The 13,717-nt window shown below is 36.5% G+C and overlaps 1 protein-coding gene across 2 annotated transcripts in view; it reads right to left on the reverse strand.

Moving 5' to 3' along the window:
• LOC125234901 (inactive pancreatic lipase-related protein 1-like) overlaps window positions 1-11,133 on the reverse strand; it is a 33,657-nt gene extending 22,524 nt beyond the window's left edge. For both annotated transcript variants that reach the window (XM_048141403.1, XM_048141343.1), the window contains exons 1-2: window positions 11,026-11,133; window positions 9,856-9,901 (exon numbers count right to left, since the gene is read on the reverse strand). In XM_048141403.1, the coding sequence (XP_047997360.1) occupies window positions 9,856-9,901; window positions 11,026-11,071 (92 nt within the window). In that variant the 5' untranslated portion in view covers window positions 11,072-11,133. The remainder of the gene's footprint in view (window positions 1-9,855; window positions 9,902-11,025) is intronic.
• Between the last annotated feature and the right edge of the window lie 2,584 nt (window positions 11,134-13,717).

Raw genomic sequence — 13,717 nt, forward strand, 5'->3', positions numbered from 1 at the left:
AAATCTGAAGTCCATTTTGCTCTATCTCTTATCGTTTCCGAGATATATACGTAAAGTCTTGAAAGTTCGAAACGTTAACTTTGCCATCATAGTCGTTCAGGCGCTCATGAGTTCTTTGTATGGAAAAGTCGAAAACCGACTCGCACTTGACCAATGTTCATAGAACGTTGTGGTTTTTTTTTATTAGCAAAAATGACTTAAGCGCCTTCAGAAGTGTAGGTGCTTAAGACCGTTTGTAAGTTAAAGTTAGCTGTGATGGCTCAACGAAGAAAGAAGATTTCAGTATCCTACTTATCAGGGCGAGCGGTAGCGAAGCCCTCCTATAGTCGACAAAGTTCCGAACCTTGTGGTACATTTTTTGAAAAAACTATCACGCCTATGAAGTTGTGCTTAAACATAGTAATTTATATTCATATCTAGATTTCATATCTGTAAAAAAATATTATTTTATTGTCATTTAAAAAAAATCAAATCTCAGTTTTGTGTTCAATATTGTACTACTAACGCCATCTGTTAGGACTCTAAGGAGTAAGAAAACATCGTTTACTATTTTGTATAACTAACGCCATCTGTTAGAAAACTAAAGAGGTAACGTTGTATTTTTGACGTCTGTCAACTATGATGATCAATCGAAACTTGGCACTGGAAATGGCGCGTAATTCAATTTTTCTATGGGAATCAAAACTTAGCCCCTACATTTTTAATATTATGTTATGGCTCGTCAAAGTTTAGGAAGCCAGCCAGAAGCCAAGGGAAGAAAGGGAGGGAGAGAGAGGTTATCAACACGGTGTTTTCAGTCAAAAGAAAAAGTAAATTTTATTTATTTATTTATTGTTGAGAAACCCAATGTACTTAGGATATGTTTAGGAAACTCAATGATAGAGTTGTTCGCTGTCGTTCGCTAGATGTCACTGTTACCCCCGCAAACTGGGCAATGACTTGTTTTCGTAAAATGTATAAGTATTTTTTGATGTCCACATTTTTCGTTAGATGTCGCTGTACCACCTGCAAACTAGCGAACGGCATTCTATGGTTCAATAACATATATTTAAATTGTATTAATTTCATCTTTTTTAGGGTTCTGTAGTCAACTAGGAACCCTTATAGTTTCGCCATGTCTGTCTGTCTGTCCGTCCGTCCGTCCGTCCGTCCGTCCGTCCGTCCGTCCGTCCGTCCGTCCGTCCGTCCGTCCGTCCGTCCGTCCGCGGATAATCTCAGTAACCGTTAGCACTAGAATGCTGAAATTTGGTACCGATATGTATATCAATCACGCCAACAAAGTGCAAAAATAAAAAATGAAAAAAATGTTTTATTAGGGTACCCTACATGTAAAGTGGGGGCTGATATTTTTTTTTTCATTCCAACCCCAACATGTGATATATTGTTGGATAGGTATTTAAAAATGAATAAGGGTTTACTCAGATCGTTTTTTGATAATATTAATATTTTCGGAAATAATCGCTCCTAAAGGTAAAAAAAGTGCGTCCCCCCCCTCTAACTTTTGAACCATATGTTTAAAAAATATGAAATTTAGTAGGAGGTAGGGCATAGCGAATGATATTCCGCTTTGTGTGGTAGGGCACAGCACAGCGGATATCGTCTCGCTCGAATCTAGAGCAGAGCCCAACTGGGGAAGTACCTCCGCCTTACAGAAGACCGCAGCCAAATAGCACTAGACCCTACTCATAGTGTTGTGTTCCTGCCGGTGAGTAAGGCTGCCAGAGCTCAACGAGGGTGCGGTGTGCTGATGACGGGAGGACTTACGGAACTAACTTGTTCCGTCTATTGTCCTTTGAGTCGTCGGCAACCCGAACCCTCCTTGGAACTTGTACACTCCTTTTTGCTGTGTACTTAACACAACACACATTGTACTTAACACAGCAAAAGGGAGTGTACAAGTTTCTAATGGGGTGGCAACGCGCATGTGACACTGTTTGAGTTGCAGGCGTCCATAGGTTACGGTGACCGCTTTACATCAGGCGGACCGTATACTTGTTTGCCACCGACGTTGTATTAAAAAAAAAAAAAAAAAAAACACAAAAGTAGAACTTTATAAAGACTTTCTAGGAAAATTGTTTTGAACTTGATAGGTTCAGTAGTTTTTGAGAAATATACGAAAAACTACGGAACCCTACACTGAGCGTGGCCCGACACGCTCTTGGCCGGTTTTTTGTTATATTGTTTTGAACACGAGCTTAGCGATTTGATTGACGTGATTGACATTGATTGATAGATTAGCGATAGACAATATATGACAAATCAAAGAAACAAGTAATTTGCATACATACGTGGAGGATCTAAGAACTTTATTAAACAAAGTTAGGTTAGAAGTAAAGATAAAACTAAATCGATGACTGTACGCATATGTAACATAATTGACCGCAGCAACAGCGTAAGGTCTACATTTGAACTCGATTTGATTGACCGGATGTTCTTCTCTACAGGTCGCAATTCTCAAGCGACACTCATGAAATTTTGTAACCAGATACTATGCATGACAATTTTTTTGTTGTCGATCCAATTTTTGGAAATTTTGGAAATAGCCAAAAAGGGCTTAAGTATCAATAGTGTATATGGCGCTAAATACTATCGTAATTGAATTATACGAACTCTGTATTTTGACATTTGCGTTGTCTAAGCATGTCACGAAGATCTACAGCTCCCAGAGCCATTAGTTAATATGCAAGCAAGAATACAAACCATAATTATATGTCATTATAAGTATATTGTTATCAAACTTACTTAAGGGTTCAATATGATTTTTTAATAGTTAAATCTATAATGGCCATCCACCCATAACGGACACTTGTTAACCACATCACCTGAATATGGTATGTACTAATGTTGAGAAATGTTTTATGGGTCGATTAAAGTTTGTGTACACACCTACTAGTATATTATGTAATTGTCTACTTTACTTTTAGTCAATGAGTGTAATCAGATAGAGCTAACATTAATTGGTTGTGTAGTTGTAGTAGGTTGACAACAGTTTCAACTAATTGCAATTAATATTACTTAGGGGGGTTCTTAGGGCAATAGCCCAGAGCCGCCAGACCATCCTAATTGTCTCAAGGATTAAACATATGGGATAATGTAGAGTTCATATCGACGTTTAATGTCTGCTTATTTGATAGTTCGGCCTCACGGCCATTTTTCCGCTACTAAAAAACCATTTCACTAACTTTTCTTAAACTCTCAAGGCTGATTTTTATGTATCTGTGTTAGAAAATACTGTTAGAAAATAAGAATAAATAATCATTATTGCAGGCGTTACTGCTGCTCCACATGAGTTTCATGTAAATTATGAAGCACAAGGAGGGCGATTTTTGAATCTCGCATAAAATACCGGTTGAAAACGGTGACGAACGCGTGAGACTCAAAAATCGGCCCGCAAGGACTTTAATATCTGATGAAGTAACGTTTTGCTTTGAAATTCTGAATCAACGAAAATAATGTAATCCACGATAAATACGAATAGTGTATTGTTTCGATATTGTACCGCGAGAACTAACGATGAATCTTACGAAAATAATGCATCCTCAACCAGCTTTATTTTCTTACCAAATTTGAAGTCGGTTCGTCCAATATTTCATGAATTCATTGATTTTATTTCAAGATTACATTTAAAACGTCCTGTTGTCGACGACCGGTGAAAATTGCGTCTAAACGTAGGAAATAAAGGCAACGAAATAAATCAACAGACACACCCGCTCATGACTATTTTTGACACCCTTATAGGATACAGATAAATAATACCTTAGGTACCTACTCATGCACTCTGTGGTTTTTTTTTTCAAAATCTGTTTTTCTCTCTCGGACTGTATCATTTTTTGTCAAGAATATTCCTAAAATAATGTAAATAGTTGCTAAACAAAAACATAATAGTTTTGATATTGGATTATTCAAATAGATGCCTCTCCATAGTCTCGCCTTTTCCTAAGGATGTCAAGTTTTTACCCTTTTCGTGCAATGAGGGGCCAACTGACTGGCTACCTACCATTTCGCGGGACGGTAACGTCCTACCTATCAGCCATTTCGCGGAGGACGGTAAAAATGCGTCCTACCACAGGTATCAGCCATAAATAAAAGTATTTGCGGTCAAATTAATATTGGACGTCCCGCTGGTAGGACACAGGTGTTTCCGAGCTAGTGAGGGGAAAAAGTATTTGCTATATTACTTAACGAGTCTCTACGAGTCTCTACAAACTATAGGAACCAGGAATTCCCCGTTCTCGCCACAAGCGCTAGTAGATATCTTTACTTGCGTAGCCTCAGAGCCAGCGGCGTATAGTTCTTTGGCGTCGGAGGTTCGTGTACCGTGTCAGGTATTTGACAATTTCGCCAGAGCGTCGAGTCTGCGTGCACACTCCCGCAAACAATTGAATGATACTGCACGTGTAGAATAGGTGTACTTACCTATCTAGGTGGTCAAAGATAGGTAGGACTTACAAATTCTTAACTAATAGCAAGGACGATAATAAAGGACCAGCAGAGTCCATACTAAATGCCGTACCCCGTTGGCAGCCGTAAATCTATGTCACTAGATGTCACTAAGAGTGTCATTTGAATAAAAATGTCGTTTTTTTTTTTAAAATACGCACGTGGTAGTTCAACGGCATTACAAGTGATACAGTGAAAAGTATATAGGATAGATGACGCTAGGGGCCCGTGTCATGTTTCAGTCCCTGTTTACAACGCAAGCCATCGTTCTTATTTTGAATTATGACAATCATGCAAAAGAGTACCATACTGTCAAATTTTCTATCTCTTTCATTTTGAGCGTGACGTCAATGATTAGTAATATTACTTTCAATATATTTAAAATTTAGATTTTAATGAGGCCATTTCGAACGGTGTTTATGATAGATATCATGTTGACAATCAATCTCCTGACCGTCTCGCTCATACCAATCCTATCCTATATTTGAACGAGTGCGACCGAAACAGTTGAGTATTATTGAAGATTTTTGAATGTCTAAAATCTTATTGGTAGTTGTCGAAAACCCGCTTTTTCCATAAAGTGTTGGCGCGACGTCAAGTGGGTGATAGGCGTACGAGCAAGTACGCGTTGGATGGTCGACTATTATATGCGCAGCGGTTTTTACGCGTACTTACGGTGACACACAATCGAAAAAGGTCGTCGAGCCATAAGTACGCATACCTGCTCGTATCGTACGTTTATCACCCACTTCAGACTGCGTTTCGATCGGCGTTTAGCGACAATGATTATCAGCTCGGCTTCATGGCTTTACGAACCTTAGCTCGGACCATCGAATACTTATAAACTTCTTTATACACAAGGGTATAAAGAAGTTTATAACCAGGTGCTCCATGACACCATTGCACCAATCTGTCGCCAGCACTACTACACTTCAACGGCCAAGTCACACAACATCCATACTAATATTATAAATGGGAAAGTGTGTGTCTGTTTGTTTGTCCATCTTTCACGGCAAAACGGAGCGACGTATTGACGTGATTTTTTAAGTGGAGATAGTTGAAGGGATGGAAAGTGACATAGGCTACTTTTTGTCTCTTTTTATATCCCCCACTTCCTTAGAATGGAGGATGGAAGTTTGTGGTGAGATTTTCGAATTTAACGCGAGCGAAGCCGCGGGCAAAGGCTAGTTAACTATAATGATAAAGAAATCGCAGTAAGGAACTTTATGTAGATTTCATTACTTTTTAGAGATAAACAAGCAGCTCCATCGAGACGGCTATTTTTTACAGAATGTTTTTGGTGGGATATACATAGGCATAGGTATATATCACTAACAAGGTATCTATTGTCTTAGTCCGTTTTCACATTATCCGATCCGATATCGGATGTCGGAAGGATTTAAATGGAAAAAATCCAAGATAGCGCCTGTAATGTATGGGTATCAGTCCTACATCCGATATCGGATCGGATAATGTGAAAATGCATTTAGTCTCATTAATTATTACTTATGTCAGAGTTTCACTAATTATTTCCTTTTATTCATTTATTATCTCAGTTTAGGTTTATACGAGTACCAAACGAGTAGTATACGAGTAGAAAATATATTACCAAAACAATACAAACTATCATTAATTTATTATAAAAACGTAATCCAAAGTGCCACACCTGGCGGCCTAACTATCCGCGTTGTGTCCAAGACGAAGCCTGACCGACGAAGCTAGCAAGTCTCTCTACGTGTTAGCTGAAATACTGTCAAACCATTCACTGTGATTACTCAGATTATTATAAGCAAAATGATCTTCGAATGAACTTTCTGGACAATGTAGATGCATAAGAGTTTTGAATGATTCACGGTTATTTTCATTAGACTTATATTGACCGGGATATAGACCGTGATTACTTTTGCATGCAACTGCGTCGAAATATCGGGAGCTCGACAAAAATCAAAAAGGTAATCACGGTCTATATCCCGGTCAATATAAGTCTAATGTAGATGCATGGGCGCAGTCGAAACCAGCTCGCCCCTTCAGCCGTGTCCCGTTGAAAATCGGAAAGATTCTTTTCCTTAGCACATTTAATGTTTACAAATTGGATTCGCCTTCTGTCACCTAAACTGGTAATTTTATGTATGAGGTCATTGGTCATACAATTATTAATTTATACAGTTATTAATTCTGTATCTCTACTCGCATTGCTGCTGCGATTCTAAAATATTTAATATCCATATTATGAATATTCAATAAATCATACAATGACATTTGTGATGTGACATGGATGTCAGATGTCACATCTGTTGGCACAATGATTGCGTTTTGTTGAACGTATTTGAGCTCAACATATAGGTTTATTATCACTAAGTATATTATATTAATGAACAACGAAACGGATGTGACATTTTCCTAGTCCACCAACGTCATCTAGTCATTTTATTTGGCAATAATTAGACAACATGCGAACAAACTTAGCCAGCGAAGCGATCACAACTACGTCGAGGCCGACCAAAAAATATAATTTGTAAAAATTGTGTTTTGAGCCAATATTTTGATATTAAAATAAAGTTTTTTGATAGTTATTCATAGTAGGTATAATATAAAAACAAGTAAAAATATGTGTGAATATATGTTTTTTTCCACTCCCGGGTTACGAAACAACGCCATCTAGTTTTAAAGCAAAAACTAAGCTTTTTTCAGGGGTACGCTTTTTTGTATGGGCTATATCAGTCTAGTATTAAATGGTCCTTGCTAATAGGATCATGCATGAATTTAAAGAGCATTGACTTGTCTGGCATAAAAAATCGGCTAAGATACGGCATTGGGCTATAAATAGAAACATAACATGTAATATGCGGCTATATTAAGCATGACCGCTTTAATTTTAGCTCGCTAGGTATCTCGGAAGAGTCGAAAGTAATGCTTGCATTTTTTTTAATACTACGTCGGTGGCAAACAAGCATACGGTCCGCCTGATGGAGAGCGGTCAACGTAACCTATGGACGCCTACAACGCAAGGAGTGTCACATGCGCGTTGCCAACCCATTGGAAACTTATACACCCCCTGTTGCTGCCTTTTGCTTTTGCTGTGTTAAGAGGATACGGTTGCGAAAATGCTCAAATGGAAAGGAGCCCCCCTTTCAACTTGGGATTATTAACTAGATTTATCGAAAAAAAAATTGTCCATTAAGAACAACTCAGTCAAAAGATATTTCACAAAAAAATCTTTAAAATCGAGGCTCCGCTCTCGACTCTTTCCTCCTTCAAAACTTAATCAATCGGAACGAAATTTGAGAATCTGAATAACAATGAAATAATCTATGTCGGACCGTTTAGCTTTTTTGGTTAATTGTTACCAATTTGAGTATCACAACTTTTTTTGCGCCACAATGAAAAAGGTCGTTTTTGGAAATTTTTGATTGGCTCTAGAATCTTTAAAAAACAGAATATCAAAAAACTCAAAACGGTCCGACACAGATAAAAATAATAACAATCTGTGTTGAAAAAATCATTGCTCTATCCTCCTGAGTCCCCGCGTACTTGTACAAGTACAAATTAAATTCGAGTTTTGAACTCTTAAACAAATAAAAGAAAGTTCCAAATTCAAAATCGGAAAAATACTCAGGAGGCGAGAGCGATTGTATGGAGAATTGACCTACCGTATCGTCTTAAGTACACAGCAAAAAGGAGTGTACAAGATCTAAGGAGGGTTCGGGTTGCCGACGACTTAAAGGACAATAGACGGAACATATTAGTTCCATAGGTCCTTCCGTCACCAACACGCCGCACCCTCGTTGAGCTCTGGCAGCCTTACTCACCGGCAGGAACACAACACTATGAGTAGGGTCTAGTGCTATTTGGCTGTGCTGTGCCCTACCACACAAAGCGGAATAAAATCTTAGCACAAAGCGAGATATCTGAAGCGGAATTTGGTGTTTTGTTTGTATGAAAAAGCGGTCGAATATTACTCAATAGTTATTACCTGCTGAATTGTTTATGTTATATAAAGAGGGTAAGTTTCTACACTAGTAATTGTTTTGATGCAACTAGGTTGTGTAACGAACTGTTAAAAATAGTCATTTCCCATTTAATCGTTTAACATAGTTACGAAATAGTAAATTGTATTAAAGTTTAAAGCAGTTTAATATGTTTTCAGAGTTTTCTGCTTAAAATGATTAGTAGTCTATTTTTTGATTCCTATCGATCAAAAATCTAAATTAGTCAATATTTTAATACCCCCATTTGTGGTCTTCACTTTCGACTATAGGGAATCAGTACTGAAGACATTGCATGCATATTTGCGATTGTTATTCTCGGTACTTTAAATCCATACTAATACAGGTTGTGTAACGAACTGTTAAAAATAGTCATTTCCCATTTAATCGTTTAACATAGTTACGAAATAGTAAATTGTATTAAAGTTTAAAGCAGTTTAATATGTTTTCAGAGTTTTCTGCTTAAAATGATTAGTAGTCTATTTTTTGATTCCTATCGATCAAAAATCTAAATTAGTCAATATTTTAATACCCCCATTTGTGGTCTTCACTTTCGACTATAGGGAATCAGTACTGAAGACATTGCATGCATATTTGCGATTGTTATTCTCGGTACTTTAAATCCATACTAATACTATAAATGGGAAAGTGTGTGTGTCTGTTTATTTGTCCGTTTTTCACGGCAAAACGCAGCGACTAAATTGACCTGATTTTTGTAAGTGGTGATAGTTGAAGGGATGGAGAGTGACATAGGCTATTTTTTGTCTCTTTCTAACACGAGCGAAGCCGCGGGCAAAAGCTAGTAATAAATAAATAAATATTGGGGACACCTTACACAGATCAACTTAGCCCCAAGCTTAGCACTATGTGTACTATGGGTGCTAAGCGACGATATACACCACAGAACTTAATTTAGATAGAAGAAACAAATTCATATATTTGTATAGGGGCCGAGCGTGTCAAATTTTGTACTGAAGTTGATTCTTGCCTGTAATTTTAAATATGTCTCAGGCTCTTGATTGTTCATAATTTTTGTGTTGTTGCAATTGAATATCACGTAACGAGGCATTTTTTATGTTTTGGTTGACTTCAACTTACAAAACTTGACGCCCGAAAGCTGCAAGCTGCGAGTAAAGACGGGCAACTCAGTGGATTTCACTGAGTTCATTTGACACGCTAAGTAGATACGTTTGCTTGATCTATGGTATATATGACATCTGTGATATACACACATAAATAGATAAATACATATACTTATATACATAGAAAACATCCATGACTCAGGAACAAATATCTGTGCTCATCACACAAATAAAATATGTCCTTACCGGGATTCGAACCCAGGACCGCGGCTTAGTAACCAGACTTTAGTTTTTTTTTTCGTAACTTTCAGATTAGGTAAATTCCTAATAAGTAAAATTATACTCACCCTTTGTAACAGCGTAGCCAAGCCGCTTGCGTGCTGTGAAAAATACCTGCAAGATGGAGTAAACATAATTTACGACTTACAGCATAACCTAATTCCGTGACTATTATTAAAACAACGATGGTAAATACTTTTCCTGCAATAACAATACTATTATGTCACTTGACGGTGATGGTTCTTTCACTAAAATGTTTTGTTACATTTAAAATATATTTTACGTTTATTTGTTTCACAAAGGGATAAATATTTATACCTGAGCATGGAATGGAATCGTGTGCGAAGCGATGGTTTCAAGGTAAGCCGGTAAACAAGGCACCGATGAAACAAAAAATTTCGCGACACCAATACAAGAAAAATACCTATTTACCGTAAAACATCAAACTAAATCAAATTCATCAAGTTATTAAACATTTATGAAATAACTTTTCACTCTTGTGGATAAAATTCAACTTTCTCATCCGTTTTCGGAATATCAAGAAAGCAATTTTCACCACACCAGTTGGTGTGGTGAAAATTGTGTTTGTTATGAAACCGTTACCATTTACTTTTGGGTCTTCCGGGCGTATATGTATAATAAGCATTTCCTCACTGTAAGGCTGTTTTGCATGTAACAAATAATATGCTGCCCCACATTATAAAAAATCTAACCTAGGGTGCCGCATGTTTATGTATGATTATTATTAGTTTAAACAGGCTCTTTTCTATTAGTTTAAAATTAATTGCCATCTAATTGAATTCTGCAAATCAACCCAATACTAAAAGTATTATTATTCGTTGATTGAGTTCTTTGAATAAATAAATAATTTGAATGATCTTGTTGACGGATTAGAAAACTTAGGGTGGTATATACACTTGAAAAATACACATAAGTCAAGTTAAGTAGTACTTAACAGAAGCCTGTCATACTATGAGCTGAAAAACTTATTAAGAATGTAAGGTATTATGCAATAACACTGTTGAAATAAATAACTCTTTCTCTTTGGGTTTTCATTCCTAACTTTTTGATACAGATATACAAATAAAATTAAAACAAAGGAAATAAATCTCAAATACGGAAACGCAGTATTATGCGGTCTTTTTCAGGTTTTCTTTCCCGAATCGACTGAAAAATGAATATCAGCATAGCCTGAAATCCAATCAAATTTAGACAAAATGAATATAAATGTAATGTACCTATAATAAATAACAATATTTTCCAGGGGCACTTTTCACTACACATTTTGTTTGTTTACACCGTGCGGGGTCGTGTGGCGCTGCGTGCGCACGTTTAGCGGCGTCTGCGCACCCTACTGATATGAAACGAGGCACCTCGACGAGGTCTCGAATCTATTTTAATTTGCATTTTTACACCCGACATTATTGCTTTAAAATTTTCACAAAGTGTGTCAACGTAAAATCTTAGATTTTCATAATTATTTCCTAAGTTTACACAGTGTTTATGTAATGCATATACACCGTGGGCCTGAATGACCTGAAAGATTTAACCATGCATTTTTGATGTAAAATGTAACAAAAAATATTATATGACTTCTGTAATTTTTTAGAGATTTTTTTTTTGTATTTTCACATAAAAAGTAAGTAACTGTTATTCATACAACTTGCACTTTAAATGAGTTTTAAGGTTAAATTTGTCTAAAAACCTCATTTTTGAAAGGATTTATTTCTCACTTTTTGACATCTATCAATGAGGATAATGAACGAGACTATTTTCCATAATGTCATCAACGCCGTTAAAAAGGCCTTCTGTACTGAGTAACATTAAGAAAATATAAGTTTTTTTCAATTGGGTAATAACTCTGAAACTAGGCGATATCCAGAAAAGTTTATATGACATTATATAGTCTCTAAATGTGGTCAGGAATGCACTGTTAAATCTTTCGGGTTATTTGGACCAACGATGTATAGATATTTAATGCTTTACGATCACGACTGTAAAACTAAAAAATGCTGAATTGCCTTACCTATTTAAACGGTACCTACCTATATATATAGCAATGCCTACCAACCTACGAATTTATTTGAAATTGCTAAAAAATAATGATAAATACGTTCGCATTTCATAAGTTTCATACCTACTACATATATAGTCACCGTGCACCTGGTATTTATTGTTATTTATTGTCATTATTGTTAACATAATTATATAGAGTCGTGGAATGTATTGGACCCCATACATATCACGACTCTTGACTTTCCGAGCGGACTCTATTAACTGTTCATATAAAATTTGAGATGATGTACCGTGTACATAATAAATTGCTAACTGAGATATAGACGAGACCTTAACGCTTGGATAGTTAACTCTTCAAAGGCCGATGGTGTTCAGAAAATGTAAAGGTTGAATACAGTAAAGGTTAAAGTTTAATTATAATTTAGTCTTAACCTCTAGAATGACTTCCGGTATTAGGTGGCCTAATATGACCTGGGGACTACCTACAAGTAACTATCCTCATCAATGTCTATAATGTCTAATATCCATTTTGGGTATCTTTTCGATACGACGATATCATTCTATATCGAAGATATCAGTTTATGTTTATGTTGCTGAATATGATCTTGAGATTTTATTGTCCACCATCCTAACATACCTAACCTAACAATGCTTTTACTTAATAAGCTATGTGAATTCTGACTGAAAAATACAACCCTAAACCTAAACTAAAAAGGTGTTCTACTGTAACATACCTCTACCCACTTACAAATAAAATAAATAAATATTGGAAATTCTTACACAAATTGACTAAACCCCACAGTAAACTTAAGAAAATGTATGTGCAACACATAAATGCCTTACTGGGATTCGAACTTCGAACCCTTATCATATGCAGTCACTATAGTTACCTAACCAGTTTCTGTTATGAAAAGTACATACTTAACTGACTAATTGTATATTGATTTAAACTAACACGATCTTCACTCATATTATTAAATTAAAACGGGACTACGGGGTAAGTTTTACGCGATTAAGTCCCGTTTTAATTTAATAATATGACTAATTGTAGTCAATTGTTTGACACCATTTTATATTGATTTTAATGGAAATTATCATATCTATGTTTTTCTAAATAGTGCTTTTGATCCTTATTTAAGTGTTCAACACGGCTGTCGGTAATTATTTCTTTATTTACTAATAAGAATGCAAGGTTGTCAAAATAATTAACTGCTTTCTAAGTTAGTAGCAGTTAATTCGTTCGACCGTGCACAGGCATGTCTACCGACCTTACTTGCGGATAGCTACATAGACGCTCACGATCAGAAGACCTAGGAACGAAACACTCACATTCCATTTTAAAAATATGGTACCCACCTAAGGCCAGGCCTACGTCACTCGCTCGCTGTCGCGCGTTAAGTACCTACACGCTAGCCGTTCATTCGAATGAACTAGTGGTCGGGGGGCGTCACACGCCTGCCTGTGTAGTCGCGTGACACGTACCTACTTATCTTCTGAGTTTTACGTAGTAACTTATTAGTTCAATAAAGCGTATATATAATAAAGGTATTTGTTGTTTTGCGGGCAAGTGAAGGATCTGTTACGTTAGTAACTTATTCATAATCTGTGCTAAGGCCGTTGTTCCTAATCCTAGGCGGACGTCTGCGGGATACTCCGTACATCAAGCGTTTATGTATCAACAATTTACTTTTCCCCTCACTAGCTCGGAAACACGTATTTTGTCCTTTAATACCAGCGGGTAAAAACGCATTTTATCCACTAGTGGGTAAAGTAATTTGACCTTGAATAAAGTCAAATTAACTGCTTTAAAATTGATAAAAGTAGGTGAATCTAGTAATAAAGATGATTTACCACCTGTGGAACTATTGGAAGCAGTGATAAACGCATTTTTTGCGTTGTAGTTTCCTCGCTATA

This window comes from Leguminivora glycinivorella, chromosome 1 (genome assembly GCF_023078275.1).
Source record: "Leguminivora glycinivorella isolate SPB_JAAS2020 chromosome 1, LegGlyc_1.1, whole genome shotgun sequence".
NCBI lineage: Eukaryota > Metazoa > Arthropoda > Insecta > Lepidoptera > Tortricidae > Leguminivora > Leguminivora glycinivorella.